Consider the following 19044-nt stretch of genomic DNA (forward strand, 5'->3'; position numbering starts at 1 on the left):
AATCTTATAACAAAATTAATATTATAAAATTATATTATAACATTTTATTTAACTTTTAACAAAACATATTATCTATTCTGTATAATCAAACGAGATATTATTTAATATTAATTCTATTATATACAATTATTTTTACATATTTTTTATACACTTTATTAATATGATTGACCGAAATAGTTATTTTAAAAAAATGATAGTTATAATTATGAGTGTACAAGTACTACATAATTACTTTGCAAAAAAATAAATAAATAAATACCATACCTATATAAAAAATTAATTTTTTTAATTATGAATATTACCTTTTTTTCAAAATTACTATATAATCTGTATATCATGGTATATTTTATAACTATATCTAATATCACTATTTATTTTAAATTAAAAAATAATATAATTAATCAAGTGCATAAAAAATAGGTAAAATTCATTCACATAGAATTTATGACTAGTTAAAAAAACGAGGAGCCGAGGAGGGGTATACCGTACTGTTTCTCCATTCCCGTTCCCAGATTTGGTTGAACGTCGTCCCCCCCCCCCCCCCCCCAGGCGGCGGGGAACCCCAACAAAAAAAGCGTTTTAGGCATTTTGCACCCCATTTCGCAGGCCATTTTCACGTTCCTCGTTCCTCAGCAACCCACGTCTCTCTGAGAGATAGTGTTTATCAGCTGCACTGCACTCCTCCGCCACTCACGTGAACTACGTCATCAGATTTTTCGGAGAGAAGTTCTCCAGTCGTCGGCGTCGTCTGTGGTAAGTGGTTTTACTTACCCAATTTTCATGAAAGCTCATGTGTTAGAAGAAACATTCACTTCAAATTTTCAGATATATATTGTTGATACTTTGGTCTCTGTTGTGTAATCTGTGGATTTAACTCCCAAGTCAAAATTCGATTTTGATTCTGCCCTCTGTTGCCCTCTGTTTTTCACATTATGGTGTGCATAATTCACGTCTCCAGTTTAGTTTAATGGGATTTATTTATTTGGGAAAGATCTGTGGTGGGTCTGGGTCCAACAACTCTACATGAAATCTTGCTGATTTTGTTTATTGATTTTGTGTTGAGTGCTGAATATTTTGGGGGCAGATGGAAGGGTTGTGAAGCTTAAGCTTGAGCAGGGAAAAAATACAGCTTCGCGAGATGGTCTTATGCATATGCTTTACATAAACTAATGGTGATATAGGGGTTTAGTGGCATGCAGTAATCTTATTAGGATGCAGAGTAAGAGTTTTGAGTTCCTTATTATAGTTGCTGCAATTTATAAATGATGTTTATGCTCTTAATATTGAATTGATTTGATGCGTGATGCTTGTTTATCTTTGATCTTCTTTTACATAACATTATTTTTCCAATCATGTGGAATATTTTTGAACTTCTTGAACAAAAAGACATTCTGAACTTTAAAATGCTACTTGGTGAAAAAAATATGGCATGCCAACGCCTAGTATTAACCCTCCATCCAAATTCCCAAGCACCAATATGTTAAGAGGACCCAAAATACACACACACATGACATTTTTTATCTAGAGAATTTATTCATGACACCTTATGTAGGGCTTTAGTTTTCTTGAGTTAGCTAGATATGGGTATATAATATTAAAGCATATTTCAGGAAACAGAGGACCTGAAGAAGAAATAGTAGATAATGAAATAGAAAAAATTGACCCTTTCCGCAGAATGCCATCTTGTAAATATACTTCCATTTGCTCTTTTTTGTTTTTGAACGAGTCATTGTTCTTGTTGATTTTGCTGTTTGCAGACCGAAGAGGAACTGCCTACTGATTCTGAGCCATCAAGAATGAAGGAGACAAGGAAAAACTTATTTAGTAGTGGAAGTGATGAGCAGCACAATGATATGAAGTTATCAATTTGTAGGGACTTCGGAAATGGATCCAATCGAGCAGGGAAAAAGAAGATTTCATGGCAAGACCATGTGGCTTTTTGAGAGTTTGAGATCTTGGTTGGTTCAATTGGTGTTGAAGATCCTCTATAGTGGCTGGGGGCAAAAATTGATTAGTTGTTCAGTATGTATTTTATCTCACGCCATTAAATTGTACTGTTTTGATGTGAGAGGGATTGTGCGAGAGAGCGGCTGAATGGAGGGGGGAGACGGGCTGGGGATTGAAACTCATTGTATTCATGTGAAGAGGCTAGGGGTGGGTTTGGGTGTTGATAAGTGTTGAAGAGAGTTGTGAATAGTAATAAAAAGTAGGTAAAAAATAATGAATAGTAGTAAAAGTATGTGAAAAGTAATAATAAAATAATAAATAGTAGTGAAAAGTGTTGAGGAGAGTTAAGGTACTCTTAGTACTGTAACACACCCTAAATCTCCATCAAAGTATAGATGAGAGCAAAGAAAATGTATTGATATAAAGAGGAATTGAATATCTGTTGCACATTTGTCCAACCTCAAATTTTATCTTATATGCTTTTCATGGTTGTTCCTCCGCCACAATGAGGGTATTTAAAATAAAAGGGTTATTAAAAAAAATCTTATATGCTTGCGACATGTTAGGACCTTTTTGCCTTTCCAGAAAAATAATCCACAATGATACAAAATTTTTAGTCGTCAATATTATTTCTGGCGTGCTTATTGTGACCATCATACGGGTTAGTTTGGATATTAGAGTATTTTGAGAATACTTCATTATTATTAATTATTTTATTATTACTTTTTACGTATTTTTTATTTTATTTTTATTACTATTTACTACTATTTAATATTTTATTATTAATTTTTTACTACCATTTATAGAATATTTGAGATCATTTCACCACTCAAATGTAAACAAATATATGAGATTATCTCACCACCCAAATGCAAACAAAGTAACATATGGTGAGATAGTAGCACTAGCAGTAACATATGAAGAAATGGACAATAGTTTTGACCTCTTGCTAATGTATTTACACTGGTGATAAAACATGGCCAATAGCTGTTGTAATTCATACAGATGACAAACATGGCTATTTTCATAGACAAAATGCTACTTTATGTGGAAAATAACACTTTTAAAGAAGTAGAAGTTGAAGAATTAAACTTCACATAACATACAAAGAAAAGAAAAAAAAATCAAAGGCACATATTCATATATGAGGAACCAATAGAAACAGAAAGAAAAAAATTAACACACAACTTTCATTCATCATAAAATAAAAGAAATAATACTTATAATTATGTGTATGTATATGCGAGCGTTGTATAATCATTTAAAAAAAATAAATAAATACAGAATTTATATAAAAAAAATTAATTTTTTAATAATAAATTCTATTATTTTTTAAAGCAACTTCACAATACTAATATATTTTATAGCTGTAAATAACATTACTCATAACATAATCACTCGTAAAGATAATTAGCACACAAAATTTGCGCGGAAATTCTGCACAACTAACATCTCATCACTACGAAAGTAATATATACAACAAAAAAAAAAAAAAAAAAAAAAAGAGAGAAAAAAAAGAAAAAGAAAAAAAAAAAAATCTGCAAATGATCTATTTTTTGTCAGAAACCAATAAAATACATTCCCATGCCAGTTGGTATACAAACCAATGAAGATTCCTCCAAAGTACAGAGAATGACAATATAGTCTTGTCTCCAAAACCATCATCCAAAATCCAGTATAAGAAACTGCGGATGGCATGCCGGAGGGAAAGTGGAGCTGTTCCTTAAGGCTACACCTGAGAGCTTCCGAAAAGGCATGGATATGGCAGTGGTCTATCCTGGGCAGCAGCAGATCACCTGCATCTTGAACGATGTAGTCTTGGTCTTTGCCTGCGAGCGATATGGCTGCAGACATGTATGTAAAGAGGGTCCCTTTATACGTTCCTGCACGAAATTTCTCCTCTCCCGCCCAGACGCATCCCTCATGTAAACGCACCGTATCAATTTCCAGCTGGCTGGCCACGCCAGGTCTTCTTCGTGCGCAAGGGTGTGCGCGCACTCTCCTGTATCCAGCTTTTTCCCTTTTGTTATGATGTCGTAAAGAATGATATGAAAAACCTGAGGAGATACAGGGGACTCCAGGTTGATTTTGGTCTCCATTATAGGTACTTTTCAGTGTCAGCCAATGTCAGAGCTCAGAGCCCAAATGCAGAACCGGAAGACCTTGTTCATGAGGGTACAAGTGATACTACCCATGTTTCGGGGTTGCATAAACTCTTGCAGTTATTTGCAAGAACAAGGGCACCTATTGAAGGGAAGGCTTGCCATGCAAAGATTATTCATGTTGGTTTGCAAGCAGACACATTAACGTCGAACATGCTCATTAATATGTATTCTAAATGTGGTTTAGTTGACTGCGCTCGTGCTGTGTTTGACGAAATGGCTGAGAGAAGCTTGGTTTCATGGAATACGATGATTGGGTCACTTGCTCAGAATGGTGAGGAGCAGGAAGCTCTTTGTCTTTTTGTTGAGATGCAAAGGAAAGGAACCCCATCTAGCGAGTTCACTCTTTCGAGTGTTCTTTGTGCTTGTGCTGCGAAATGTGCTGTTTTTGAGTGTAAACAGTTACATGCTTTTGCTATTAAGGCCGCGATGGACTCCAATGTGTTTGTGGGAACCGCTTTGCTTGACGTTTACGCCAAGTGCAGTATGATAAAGGATGCAAGCTTTGTTTTTGAGTGCATGCCAGAGAGGAGTGACGTTACATGGAGTTCGATGATGGCAGGTTATGTGCAAAATGACCTTCATGAGGAGGCTTTGGTGTTGTTTCACAGAACTCAAATGTCTGGGCTGGAGTACAACCAGTTTACGATTTCGTCTACTATTTGTGCTTGTGCAGGTTTGGCAGCTCTGATTGAAGGGAAACAGGTGCATGGCGTGTTATGTAAAGCTGGATTTGAATCTAATATATATGTTGTTTCCTCTCTTATAGACATGTATGCCAAATGTGGCTGCATTAGAGAAGCTTACATCGTGTTTCAAGGTGTGGACGAGAGGAGCATTGTTTTATGGAATGCGATGATTGCTGGGTTTGCTAGGCATGCTCATTCCATGGAGGCAATGATTTTATTTGAAAAAATGCAGCAGATGGATATTTCTCCAAATGAAGTCACATACATTGCTGTATTAAATGCATGCAGCCATATGGGTTTAGTTGAGAAAGGACATAAATATTTCCATCTTATGATGAGGGAGCACAAGGTGTCCCCCAATGTGTTTCATTATTCATGCATGGTTGATATTTTTGGTCGGGCAGGGCTGCTTCGTGAAGCTTATAATATGATAGAGAAGATGCCGTTTGATGTGACTGCTTCAATGTGGGGTTCACTTTTATCTTCTTGTAGGATCCATAGAAATCTTGACTTGGCTGAAGTTGCAGCTAAGCATTTGTTTGAGATGGAACCTAATAATGCAGGAAATCATGTTTTGCTTTCAAACATATATGCAGTGAATAAAAAGTGGGAAGAAGTCGCATTAGCAAGGAAGCTTCTTAAGGAAAGTTACGTGAAGAAGGAGAGAGGTAAGAGTTGGATTGAAATCAAGGACAAAGTTCATTCATTTATGGTTGGTGAGAGAAATCATCCTCAAATTGCTGAGATTTACTCAAAGTTGGATGATTTGATTGCCAAGTTGGAGAAAATGGATTACAAGGCTGAGACCGAACATGACCTTCATTTTGTGGAAGAGAGCAGAAAGCAACAACTCTTGAGACACCACAGTGAGAAGCTTGCTCTTATTTTTGGGCTTATGTGCTTACCTCAGAATGTGCCTATCAGGATTATGAAAAATCTCAGAATCTGTGGGGATTGTCATTCTTTTATGAAGCTTACATCAAATATTACAGAGAGGGAGATCATTGTTCGAGATACAAACCGTTTTCACCATTTTAAGGATGGATATTGTTCTTGTGGAGATTTTTGGTGAAATGCTGGTTATTTCACTGTCTTGTCCATGTGATTTGTAGCGAGTTTGAGTGGTTTATGCATTCTGTCTGCTTTGAGATGGGTCCGAGTGTTAGAAAGTGAAGGGTTTGAATATCAAGTTGAGTGACTGTCAACCCCAGTTTTCAAGATGTCACGTATAATTTTTGGTATATTACACTGATCCATCATCAAAATCAGTTTCAACCGTGTAAGCAACGGCCAGGTAATTTGAATTAATTTGAATTACAAGTTTGAGTGATGGATTCCTAGTAGCTATAGTAACCTTAAAGATTTCCGCTTTATGACAGGTAGAGTAGGGGCAGGCATGAGAGGTTGTCTGATATTGTGCCCAATGAATAATTTCCCTAGATAAAGCTGTTTATAAGAATTTGCTTCGGTATGCAGTTCTTACGGCACCTATCTTGTAATTCTTTTCCGTTGCAATACTTGGGTTATCACCTAAAATCGGAGCCAGCAAATGCAGGTATGCTCTGACCTTTTATTCTCAAAACTAGATTGTTAGACTCTACAGTCAATTATCTGTGTCATAGTGTCAGTTGCCTATCATCTCAATCTTTTTGCACTTAAATGGAGACATGGAATGTGTTGAAGTTCTTGATGTGTGTGTAATTGTTGTGATTAAAATTTGAAAAACAGGTATACATGAAGGAGATAGTGCATGTATTCTTCCAATCCATGCTCCCTTGTGGAACTTGCGATCCTGTGTAAATCAATAAAGAGGACATATGTGATATGGTAAGGAGACTCGGTGCTTTAGGTCACCCCTTACATTCCGTTCCATGAGCTTGTGGAGGGCAACAAAAGTGGTCGAAGACCTAGGTCATGTTGGCTAGATTTGGTGCAAAGTGCAAACCATGGAAAAGGCTTTTTGTCTATTTTGTTGGGATAAAATATAGGAAAATGATGCATCCCAATAAAAGCTACCGATTCCCCTATTTTTTTTTTTACTTAAGTGTTAAGGAAATGTTTTTAAATGAGTTTGTGATTCTTTTTTAATGTTTAAAGTGATCTAAAAAATGCTTAAAAAAAATACGCAAAATAAAAAAGTGCGTTTTGCACTTCTCGGTAGAAACTCTTGGCACCACCTCTCGGTTACCCTAGCAGTACCTTAAAATATATTTATATTCAATCCCATCCTGTTTATACTCCTATCTATCAAGCTGGTGAATGCACCTCAGAACATTGTACCATCACTCACTCTTTTAGGCACATATTTGTATCACTCACTCTTTCAGGCACATATTTGTATCACTCACTCTTTTAGGCACAGATTTGTATTGCAATATTGGTAAGGCTCTAAAGTGATTGGTTCGCCCTTGGGATAGTAGTTATGGCTCAAACCAAATATTCTACACTGGAGAGGGGCTCCTATGGTCACACTCAGGGAGGGTTGTTATGCTGGTCGCCCCGCCTCCCATTTTCTTAGGAAATAAAAAAAAGGCTCCAAAAATACTTTCTGTTGGCGATTGCAGTTTCACTAGACAGACTGGGATGTGCAAAAAGGCTTCACAGTATGCTTGATAAGAACTGGAAACAGGGTAAAGCATAATTCAAGAGGAAAAGATGTACTTTTGTACATCGGTAATGATAAACTCTCTACTTAAGAAATGGGTTATGAGCAAAATAAGTGAACAGTTAAGTGCCAATTGTCCTAGAAATGAAAACAAATCCCGTTTTCTTTGCAAACCAGTAGAACAAGCACTTGATGTACCTGCGCCCAAACTCGGTATTAATATCAGGCTAGTCTCTTGCAAAAATAGATACAACAAATCTGATCAAGTTCAGCCTGAGCTCAGGTTTCCCCCCATCTTTCCCACTGGATAACGGACTTGGCTTGGATCCAATTACATAAAAAGTTAGATTCAAGTTAAATCTCTTTGAAATAGAATTAGTTTACATGGGGGGTGAAACTAGATATATTCTTTACAAACAAAGATATAAAAAGATCTTGTCCATTAATTTTTTTTATGTAACTAAAAGTCCAAGGTGCTATTTGGATAATGAGTTGAGATGAAATGAGTCAAGATGAATATTGAATAAAATATTGTTAGAATATTATTTTTTTGAACAATGCTACGCAAAGTTTAAAAATCCGTTCCGGAAACCATTCCCGTTGAGGCACTGGAACGGAATATTTCGATACCGGTACGTTTCGGTGTACCGTTTCGGGATTAATTATATATTATATATGAATATTTATATGTATATATAAACTAACAATTAATAAAATAAATACATATATATATATATATATATAAGTGTGTATCATGTATATGTGTATATATATAGAAGAATTAAAGATTTATAAAATGAATATATATTGAAAAATATCACAAACTTGAGTTGAGACACAAAAATAAAGGAAAAAATTAAAGAATAGACAGATTATTAAAAATAATAATACTTTTAGTGCATGGAGAGGGGTATTTGAATTTTAAAAGTACAATTTTATCTATTATTTTTCAACTTATTTACAAGAGAGTCATTTTTTTAATTTGAATTTTAGTTTCAGGCCGAAATTGACCGGAAAGGCTGAAATTTGACCGAAACGATAGGAATTTGACCCAAAATGGAATAAATACCTACCCCATTCCGGTCACTGTTTTGACACGAAAAATTTTGGCCATTCCGGCCAGAACGGAACGGTTTTTAAAACTTTGATACTACATACAATTCTCATTTGGGAACTGCAGTGTACGGCTAGGCAATTTTATTTTTAAATTTTTTTAAAATTACAAAAATATCTCTCTTAAAATAATGATTTTTCTCATTTAATAAAGGGCTTGCACATGCAATCCCTAAGTGGGGAATGCAAATGGAATTTTTCTATTTTTTAATATTATTATTTTAAAATTTTTAAAAAAATGAATTAATTATTATATTTTGTGTGAGAATTTAGAAAAATTATAATAATTAAATAAAAAGAAATGAGTTAAGATCAACTTTGAATTCAAACGAAGCCGTCCTTGTAATAAATATTATGTAAACTAAGTCCTTGACAATAATTATTAGGTGGTTTGGAGTACAGATATATGGTGCTTTCATTAGATGTTATGCTATTAAAATCATTATTTTTATAAATAATCTTAATAATATATAATTTTATATGAAAATATTACCGTAAATTATATTTCGAACCTAATACTTTATTTATTTATTTTTTAACAAGACTCGAGGCTGAGTCGGACTGTTTATAGTCCATTTGAGGCTCCCAACTTCCAAGCCCTTATTGAGGGCACGAACGAAGTAAGGCCCAAAGGGCAATTCCACCAAATAAAAATCTAGTCTGAAACCCTAATTCTCGCAGCCTCAAGCTTATATCAGAACCTTTTCCTCCTATAAACCTTTCCACCACCTCTCTGTAGCCACCGAGTAGTGCCTCACCGAGTCTCCTCGCGCGGCTTCCTCGCCCTCACCGAGTAAGTTATCCTCTACATTCGGCCTTCGTTAGATGTTTGCTTCCCTTTATGTTTTCCTTGAACGGAACAAGAACGGAAAAGTTCAACTCAACTGGAAGATGCTATGTTGTTGTTTTAGTCGCACCCAGATCATAAAACAGTTAATAGTTTAGATTCATGATGGGATATTTCCTTTTCTTGAATTTTCAGGGCAACCCAATATAGGATAGCTGTTGTGCCTTCACTTATTTGTTTAAAAAAAGATATATTTTTTTAAATGTTTTCTTAATCTAAGATTAATGAGTATTTTCCTTTCGTTTAATTTCTCACATTCATCGAGCAAACGAGGAGATCGCGTTGTATTGTATTTTAAATAAGCCAGCCCTTAGTAAATATTGTAAGTGTGAGAATAAAGAGGAGAATCGTGTCTAATAAAATGGGAACTTATGGGTGTCGAATTGATAATGTTAAGGAGTTTGAATGTGAATTAGGTTTAAATAGTTTGAGGGCTCACTTGGATTTTGAATATCTACTGTCTTGAATTTTCTCTCTCTCTCTCTTTTTTTGTTTTTGCCGTATATCTGCTTGACACGTCCTCTTTTTGCCAAGCCAAAAGACTGTTTAGGATCTGTTATATGGGCATTTAGCTATCCTTTTGGAATGTGTAATTGGCTATCTACAGTCTATAGTTATTGTTTCTACTTTCTACACATCTTCCGTTAAGCATATAATGTTTATTTCTACCGATCCGCTCGTTGCCATCTTTATTTCCAAAGTATTTTACAAAGCTTGACTGAGCTGTTTGTTTATGTTGACCTTGTAAATCTGCATTGGTTATTCGAATCTAAATTCCTTTTTCCTGTTTTTCAAGTAGTGTCTCTGAGAAGAGTAACAAGTGAGATCTTTTATCTTCCATCCTTGTCTGTATCCTTTCAGGAAAAGTTAATTCTCTGAAATGGGTCGTGTTCGAACCAAGACTGTGAAGAAGTCTTCACGCCAGGTGATTGAGAGGTACTACTCTAAGATGACCTTGGACTTCCACACCAACAAGAAGATCTTGGAGGAGGTTGCCATCATCCCCTCAAAGAGGCTCCGCAACAAGATTGCTGGCTTCTCTACCCACCTGATGAAGCGGATTCAGAAGGGTCCAGTGCGTGGCATCTCACTGAAGCTGCAAGAAGAAGAGCGGGAGCGTCGTATGGACTTTGTTCCAGATGAGTCTGCAATTAAAACTGATGAAATTAAGGTTGATAAGGAGACCCTTGATATGCTTGCTGCTCTTGGTATGTCTGATATCCCTGGGCTTGTTGAAGCGGAGCTACAGCCTGTTGTTCCTGCACAGGTGTTTGGTCGTGGTGCAGGTGGTGCTCCTCGGAGGTACTGAGATGGTTGAGTCTCTGTTCTTTTAAGAATCAATCTCTTTAACTTTTATTGAAGTACTGGATTCTTTTTGGTTAGTTTTGATGTTTTGTTATAGTGGCAAGGTATTCAGATTGTTAGTTTTGATCATAACCGAGTGTTTAGATGTTTTTGAACTTGGAAGATGGTGCCCCCTAATATAATTACTTGAGATCCTAAGGCCTTTCTCGTTATGTTACATGGTTAAATGCTAAAGCTTTTGGTTTACTATCAATGGGTTTCATCTTGTGGATGTGCGTGCATTTGAGAGTTAATTGGTGTTTGTTAAGGGATTCCTGAGGTCTTTCTCGTTATGGTGCTTGTTAGCAGTAACATTGTGTAGGTATACATTATAAGCTCACACCTACCTATCATTTTCCCAACAAAACTGCTACAGGTACCCGGGGTTGGGTACCTTTGGCGTAATCGGCTGATGTAGCCGATATATAAAAAATAAAAAAAATAAAATGAGTCTCTCAAGAAACCCAGTGGAATCTGCACCCAAGAAGAAAAGAAGCAAAACATCTACAGTCTCTCAAGAAACCCAGTCGAATCTGCGCCCAAGAAAATTTCTTATCTGACTTTTATCCCAACTCCTGTACACCAGAAGAAAATTTATCATCTCTTAAAAAATTCCTTCACTTTCATCATTTTTCCCCGATTTTCAGGTAACCAAACATATAATAGTGAACCCTTTACAGAAATTTCAAGGAGAAAAAATAAAAGAGAAAAAATATTTTACTGTTATTTTATTACCGATCATGTTGAACTTTGAAGATAGGACGAGAATTTGTGTAACAGCTTCGGCCAGTTTAGAGGAACATCGGGTGTAAGGAAATGACAGCAGAAAATGAAGTGAAAAGGGAACCCTAACTAAGGGAAGCTGACGCCGACAGAGAAGAGAAGAAGAAGTGAAGGGGGTTCGGTGTTAAGTCAGAAGCAAGTACACGGGTGTCTTAGTGAACCGGGTTGTCTAGCACGTGGGCTCAAGCTAGATGGGCTTAAGTCTGGGCGTTGTGGGCTTCCTATGTTACTGCTTTAATTAATTGTTGAGTCTGTGTCAAAGGGCCGTTCGGCCGAGTCTAGCATTTCTTTTGTAGTCCTTATGTAAGGCCCCTGTGGCCCAATATAGAGTCTCTCTTATGTGGGTAACCTGGAAGAAAAAGGATTGAACATTTTTTATCCAAAAAAAAAACCCTGTTTCTTCATCCCTGGCTTCTGGAGGCGCTTTCCCTCGAAGAAAGCTTTGCTATTCCTTTCCTTGTTTCCACGGTTTTACTCATTTTACTCACAGTAGTGTTACAAGTGGTATCCAGAGACACCGATTCTCTATTTCTCAAACAATACACAGAAAAATAAACTATTACAACATGGCTGAAGGCACACGACTAAGTCTATTACAAGAGGGTCTTAATGCTGTACAACAAAAAACTGAAGGGCTGGGAACCGAAGTATCAACCATCAAAAGACAGCTTGAGGCGGTCATTCAGCAGCTAGCAATTATGCATGCTGAAATGCAGCAGCGGCGGAAGGCAGGTGGAGATTCTTCCTCCATGGTGGAGAGTCATGAACTAGTGGACCCACATCGGCCACATGGTGAGGTCCAAGCTCGCACCATTAGACTTGACTTCCCTGTGTTTCATGGAGAGGATCCTGCAAGTTGGATTTACAAGGTGCATCAGTTCTTTTCTTTTCATAATACACAACCACAACACAAACTTAAGCTGGTGTCATTTCACATGGAGGGTACAGCCCTCACTTGGTTCCAAGGAATGGAAGAATCTGGTAAGATTCCAGATTGGGAAACATTTACTAAGGCATTACTAGTAAGATTTGGCCCTAGTGTGTATGATGACCCCATGGAGGCCTTGACAAAATTGAGACAAAATGGAACCGTAGAGGACTATCAGGCAAGGTTTGAATCCTTAGCTAACAGACTCAAAGCATTGACAGATCCCGACAAGTTAAGTTGCTTTGTTAGTGGACTAAGTGATGACATCCGTTTAACCGTGAAAATGTTCAACCCCTCCGACTTAACCTCAGCCTACGCCTTAGCCAGAATACAAGAAGAGAAAAACAACCTCACCAAGAAAAACCCAACCAGATTTAACCATAACTACTCCCCAGGCCAAGGCATTCTCAAAACCCCCAACCAACCACCCTTCTCCCACCCAAGAAACCCACCATATGCCAACAAACCCTTTTCAAAACCATCATTTCCCATACAGAAAATCAACCAACAGCAAATGCAAGAGAGAAGAGAGAAAGGCCTATGTTATTACTGTGATTCAAAATGGCAACCAGGGCACAAGTGCGAAAGGCCTAAGCTGTATGTCTTGGAGGAGGTGTTGCTGGAAGTTGATTTAGCGATGGCTGCATGTGAGGAAGGGTCCGGGGAACAGGTCCTAAATGAAGAAACAAACCCAGCCCACGGTGTTGAAGCCAAAACCAGCCCCGAAATCTCACTTCATGCGCTCACCGGGTCCCACGGCCCAAGAACCATGCGTGTGAAAGGAAAAATTGGCAACCAATGGGTTACCATCTTGGTGGACACAGGGTCTACTCACAGTTTTTTGGACCCAGCAGTGATAAGTAAAAATAAATTTTCTCTCGACACCAACGAGAGGGTGAAGGTGAGAGTGGCAAATGGTGAAGTGCTCCCTAGTGAAGGCAAATGCAATGGGGTCAAGGTATTAATCCAAGGAACTATTTTCACAGTGGATGTTCATGTTCTTGTCCTAGCGGGATGCGACATGGTGTTGGGAATTAATTGGCTGAGAGACTTAGGGTCAATTTTATGGAACTTTGAGAAGTTGGTTATGCAATTTCAGTACCTTGGAAGATCGGTGTTCATCCACGGGTTGGCAGGGGTGAAAATGATAGAGGAAGGAACTCTTAAGAGGCCCGATGGATTGGAAAAGAAAGGCATTATCTTGCAAGTGATGGAAGGAGTGAAAGCCACCAGTTCAGCAACGGTAGAGGAAGTTCCAGCAGTGATTCAACCACTGTTACAACAGTTTGCTGATGTGTTTTCCGAACCTAATGGACTACCTCCATCTAGAACTCATGACCATGCCATCAACTTAATACCTGGAACCAAACCCATTTCCCTAAGACCATACCGTTACCCATACTACCAAAAGGAAGAGATCGAAAAAATAGTGAGGGAACTTCTCTCTACAGGGGTTATACGACCCAGTCAAAGTCCCTACTCATCCCCGGTGTTGCTGGTCCGTAAGGCAGATGGCACATGGAGGCTATGCGTTGACTACCGTGGCCTCAATAAGGCCACCATCAAGGATAAATATCCTATTCCTGTGGTGGAGGAGCTTATGGATGAATTGTATGGAGCAAAAATTTTTTCCAAGCTAGATTTGAGGTCGGGCTATCACCAGATTTTGGTCAAATCAGAAGATATATCCAAGACAGCGTTTAGGACGCATGAGGGCCACTATGAATTCTTGGTGATGCCCTTTGGGCTGACCAACGCACCATCCACTTTCCAAAGCCTCATGAACGAGGTATTTAGGCCCTATTTGAGGAAGTTTATACTTGTTTTTTTTGATGATATTCTTGTGTACAGCAAAACAATGGAGGAACATGTCCAGCACCTCCAAGTGACCTTTGACACTCTACGACAACATAGGCTGTACGCCAAGAGATCCAAATGCCACTTTGGATGCAAGGAAGTGGGCTACTTGGGTCATCTAATCTCAGCAGAAGGAGTTCGGGCAGATCCCGAGAAGCTACTGGCCATGAAGGATTGGCCACTACCTAACTCTCTTAAGGGCTTGAGAGGCTTTTTGGGCCTAACGGGTTACTACCGTCGGTTCATAAAGGGATATGGCGGGATTGCCTCTCCCTTAACCCAAATGACGAGAAAAGATGCCTTCAAGTGGAATGAGGAAGCACGGCTGGCATTTCACAAGCTCAAAGAGGCCGTCACCCAACCACCGGTTTTAACACTTCCGGATTTCTCAAAACCGTTCACTATTGAGTGTGACGCATCGGGCAATGCCATTGGGGCTGTGTTAATGCAGCAGGGTAAACCCATAGCTTTTTTCAGTCAAGCATTAAAGGGAAGGGCCCTTATGATGTCTACCTATGAGAAGGAATTATTTGCTCTAGTTTCTTCTGTTCTTAAGTGGCGACACTACCTACTTGGTCAAGCTTTTGTGGTACGTACTGACCAGCAGAGTCTCAAGCACCTTTTGGACCAAAATGTGGGCACTCCAATGCAACAACGCTGGATTACTAAACTACTAGGGTATGACTTTGTGGTGGAGTACAAAAGAGGGGTGGAGAATAGGGTTGCCGACGCCCTGTCAAGGAAGGAGACGGATGGGACAGCAGAGCTAATGCTCATTTCATTTCCTAATGTGCAATGGCTAGAAGAATTAAAGTCAGCGGGAGAAGGGGATGCCCAAATGCAGAGTCTTGTTAAACTACTCACAGAGGGCAAGCTAGGTCCTAAATACTCCATGAGGGAGGGCCTCTTGCTGTACAAAGGCAGAATGTATGTTCCCAAACACGAAGGGTTCAAGAATAAGCTGCTGGAATTGTTGCATAGCAGCCCCTGGGGAGGGCACTCAGGGTATGACAAAACCATTCACAGAACACGAAGAGATTTCTATTGGGAAGGCCTTAAGAAGGACGTCAAAGCTTTTATTCGGAATTGTGATTTGTATCAAAGGGTTAAGGTCGACAACACCCTGCCAAGTGGGCTCTTACAGCCCCTACCAGTGCCAACAAAACCATGGGCCCACATAACCATGGATTTTGTGGAAGGGTTACCCAACTCCCAAGGGTTCAACGCCTTGTGGGTAGTGGTTGATAGGCTAACCAAATACAGCCATTTCACCCCTATCAAGCATCCCTATACAGCTAGGGATATTGCTAACCTGTTTTTTACACAAATCTTCAAGCTCCATGGGCTGCCACAGTCCATTATTTCTGACCGTGACAGCACCTTTACAAGCCAATTCTGGCAAGAAATCTTTTCCTTGCAAGGGGTTCAACTCTCTATGAGCACGGCATACCACCCACAAACGGACGGTCAGACGGAGGTGGTGAACAAAACCTTGGAGAATTGTCTCCGATGTTTCAGTGGTGACAGGCCCAAGGACTGGGCGAAGTGGATTCCCCTGGCTGAGTGGTGGTACAATTCCACTCAGCACTCATCCACACGGATGACCCCCTATGAGGCCCTCTACGGCCAACCACCACCTAGGCTAATGGATTACGTGCCAGGAACTACATCCCATGAAACCGTAGACACTACTCTAAGGACACGGGACCAAATCTCAAAGGTGCTCAAACAGAATCTACTCAGTGCACAAAATCGAATGAAAAAATACTCAGATCTCAGGCGTAAAGAGCAACAATTCAGTGAAGGAGATGAAGTATACCTGCGGCTACAGCCCTATAGACAGAGCACGGTGGAACAGCGGCGTAACCTGAAGCTGTCACCCCGTTTCTTCGGTCCGTTTCGTATCACCAAGAAAATCGGGCAGGTGGCTTACAAGCTCAATCTCCCATCAACCTCACGGATTCACCCCACCTTCCACGTTTCCCAACTTAAACGGAAACTGGGATCCAAAGTCACCGCACTGCCCACGCTACCACCCGTAGATGAGGAGGGGCTTATTTGACCAGAGCCTATACAGATCCTAGACCGACGCATGGTAAAGGCTGGGAATCAGGCTCGGGCGGAGCTTCTCGTCCAGTGGCAAGGTCAGGCCGTGGCCGACGCAACGTGGGAAGGCTATCAGAAACTTAAGGAGGACTTCCCTCACCTTGTGGGCAAGGTGTTTTGAACAGGGGGGATGTGTAACAGCTCCGGCCAGTTTAGAGGAACATCGGGTGTAAGGAAATGACAGCAGAAAATGAAGTGAAAAGGGAACCCTAACTAAGGGAAGCTGACGCCGACAGAGAAGAGAAGAAGAAGTGAAGGGGGTTCGGTGTTAAGTCAGAAGCAAGTACACGGGTGTCTTAGTGAACCGGGTTGTCTAGCACGTGGGCTCAAGCTAGATGGGCTTAAGTCTGGGCGTTGTGGGCTTCCTATGTTACTGCTTTAATTAATTGTTGAGTCTGTGTCAAAGGGCCGTTCGGCCGAGTCTAGCATTTCTTTTGTAGTCCTTATGTAAGGCCCCTGTGGCCCAATATAGAGTCTCTCTTATGTGGGTAACCTGGAAGAAAAAGGATTGAACATTTTTTATCCAAAAAAACCCTATTTCTTCATCCCTGGCTTCTGGAGGCGCTTTCCCTCGAAGAAAGCTTTGCTATTCCTTTCCTTGTTTCCACGGTTTTACTCATTTTACTCACAGTAGTGTTACAATTTGCAATATAAAATACTCACTCGTGGTAGTAGGGAAGGCGAACCACGATCTCACCGAAGGGAAAAGAAATAATCTTCAGATAGATACAGAGAGAATTAACGAAAGCTTGGGGAAGGAGATAATAAAGCTTGATCTTATAGAGAGAGAGAGAGAGAAGCTTTGGTGAGAGAAGTAGTTATTATGTGAAAAATCAGGCTTGGGTTTTGTAATAAGGAGATGCAAATGAATAATAAGGCTGAATTCTTGGAGAAGATTTAGCAGTTCAATATGATGTATCTGAATAATTACTTCAAGCTTTGATAGGTCATTATGTCTTGGAGAGAATGGAGATTCGAAGCTATGAGAAGTAGATTATTGTCTTGTTTGCTCTCTGTGTGACAAAAGGAAGGGAGGAAGAACTGGTGTACACAAAACACGCCGTTTCATTTGTACATGTGACGGGACGTGTAAGCGGGGGGTTCTATTGCCGAGTGCAAATAAGACTTTTTCTTTTCCCAAACACTTTTGAGTTGCTCGAATCCCTCGCTCACCTATTTCTTTATGTATGCCTGCGTTATCTTTCCCCGTTTACACATCAACTTAATCACAAGCCTTATATGGGTGAAAGATCCAAATCACTTAATACCCTTTGTCCACCTCGTCGTCTGAATTTGCTTCATGGCTTCGTGACTTCGTCACAAGCCGATTGATCTTGGAAAGGATTTTCAACATTTTCTCAACAGCGTCGATATCCAACCCGTCATCCTCCATCAAGTTCCAAACCTTTGAAGCCTCAACTAATTACCCTTCGCAGAAACCTATCTAACGCTTGTAAGTAGCTGCACTTGACTTTATCCATTGTTTCGAATTGGTCACAACAGACTTGTCTTATTCTAAGTCTCCATGCTATGCTTGTGACCACAAGCATTCATAAAGTTGAAAAATGAAATGATATCTCAAATAAGAGAAGTTCCATCTCCTGGAGAACTGCCATAACAGCTCTCCCTCTCTCTCTAACGTCACTTTCCTAAACAATGTTTAGGTAACTAGCATCGGTGTGGGCTGGGGAGCGCATAAGATGAGCCCCGCCTACAGTATGGACTTGGCCCTTTCGTTCAGCGACCTCTTCAATCCAAGTGTTCTTTTGGCTATACACACGAACCATAAGAGCATCAGATTATTTGTTGAAAGAGAGTCTTCATGGCATTCCATACCTTGTTTTCCATGATTCCAATTTGCAAGTCAAGACTTGTGCTCTATAATAAAAATCTCACTTGTCCAAAAAGAAAGACAGGGTTGCTTTAAAACATTTCAAAAAGAGGGAAGTACTCAACATGTCACATTGGAGAAGAAATATCTAGTGCAAACTTTGCATGAATTCCTTTATAACCCAAAAAAAAAAAGAAAAAAAAAGGACCTTTTTCACATTCCTAAAACTCAACCAATTTTCTAATTCCTAATCTTATTTCAAATCAATTGAAATCCCTATTTCCAACTGAAAAAGTCTAGTTGCAAGTACGCTTGTGCACTAATATGTGCATCAATTTATTGTGATTGGTCAAAAAGTAGATTTTATTGAAAACAATGCTAATTTAAATTTGAAGTATGAAAGAATTAATATTAGTACGCAAATTAGTACGCGACTTTGCTTGTATATAGCAAAACTCTTTCCAACTTTGTAGTGTTTCCAATTTTCGTTTGGTATATGTGTATAAGCACATTCAATCCAATCATTGTTTCCTCAAAGATTCCTCGATTTCCCTTCTAGCAGTGCATTGGGCCGATTCAATGATCCCTAAACCAGACTGAATGGAAAAGCTTATCCTTATGAAGTTTATGTAATCAGATGATTTGTGATGGGTTTCTTCCTTTTGTGCTTTTTCTTTAGTTTGAAGTACAAGGCAATCAACGAGACTGTGCAATAGAGGTTCGCATTGTTTATGCGATTGAAATCACTATGCTGATTTTAGGTTGGCATTATTTTTTGCAAGCAATTAACTTTACAAACTTGTTCCCTAACGAATCATCAAACTTATACATA

General features: G+C 39.2%; 2 protein-coding genes and 1 long non-coding RNA gene across 5 annotated transcripts; all 3 read left to right on the plus strand.

Moving 5' to 3' along the window:
* The first annotated feature begins 463 nt into the window (after positions 1-463).
* On the plus strand, positions 464-2405 carry LOC122293471. Its single transcript, XR_006237291.1, has 2 exons — positions 464-753; positions 1758-2405. It is a non-coding gene; the product is annotated as an uncharacterized LOC122293471 (long non-coding RNA).
* A 1144-nt stretch (positions 2406-3549) lies between these two features.
* Positions 3550-6867, plus strand: LOC122293184 (pentatricopeptide repeat-containing protein At5g04780, mitochondrial). 3 transcript variants are annotated; one of them, XM_043101676.1, is made up of 4 exons: positions 3550-4671; positions 4786-6092; positions 6178-6353; positions 6527-6867. In XM_043101676.1, exons 1-2 carry the CDS (start codon positions 3996-3998, stop codon positions 5868-5870), a joined length of 1761 nt encoding a protein of 586 aa, XP_042957610.1. In that variant the 5' UTR covers positions 3550-3995; the 3' UTR covers positions 5871-6092; positions 6178-6353; positions 6527-6867. The 3 variants fall into 3 exon arrangements, with proteins under 3 accessions (XP_042957610.1, XP_042957607.1, XP_042957609.1); XM_043101673.1 differs by having other exon boundaries at positions 3550-6092; XM_043101675.1 differs by having other exon boundaries at positions 3550-6092; positions 6275-6353.
* A 2275-nt stretch (positions 6868-9142) lies between these two features.
* Positions 9143-10866, plus strand: LOC122295081 (40S ribosomal protein S17-like). The gene is made up of 2 exons (XM_043104114.1): positions 9143-9309; positions 10225-10866. The coding sequence occupies exon 2, from the start codon at positions 10244-10246 to the stop codon at positions 10670-10672; it is 429 nt and encodes a 142-aa protein (XP_042960048.1). The 5' UTR covers positions 9143-9309; positions 10225-10243; the 3' UTR covers positions 10673-10866.
* Positions 10867-19044: the final 8178 nt, after the last annotated feature.

The sequence above is a fragment of the Carya illinoinensis genome, chromosome 14 (assembly GCF_018687715.1).
Source record: "Carya illinoinensis cultivar Pawnee chromosome 14, C.illinoinensisPawnee_v1, whole genome shotgun sequence".
Taxonomy (NCBI): Eukaryota; Viridiplantae; Streptophyta; class Magnoliopsida; order Fagales; family Juglandaceae; genus Carya; species Carya illinoinensis.

Bases quoted from the DNA above. Each gene is read 5' to 3' on its own strand.
- LOC122293184 (XM_043101673.1), top strand. From the start codon at position 3,996: ATGAAAAACCTGAGGAGATACAGGGGACTCCAGGTTGATTTTGGTCTC.
- LOC122295081 (XM_043104114.1), top strand. From the start codon at position 10,244: ATGGGTCGTGTTCGAACCAAGACTGTGAAGAAGTCTTCACGCCAGGTG.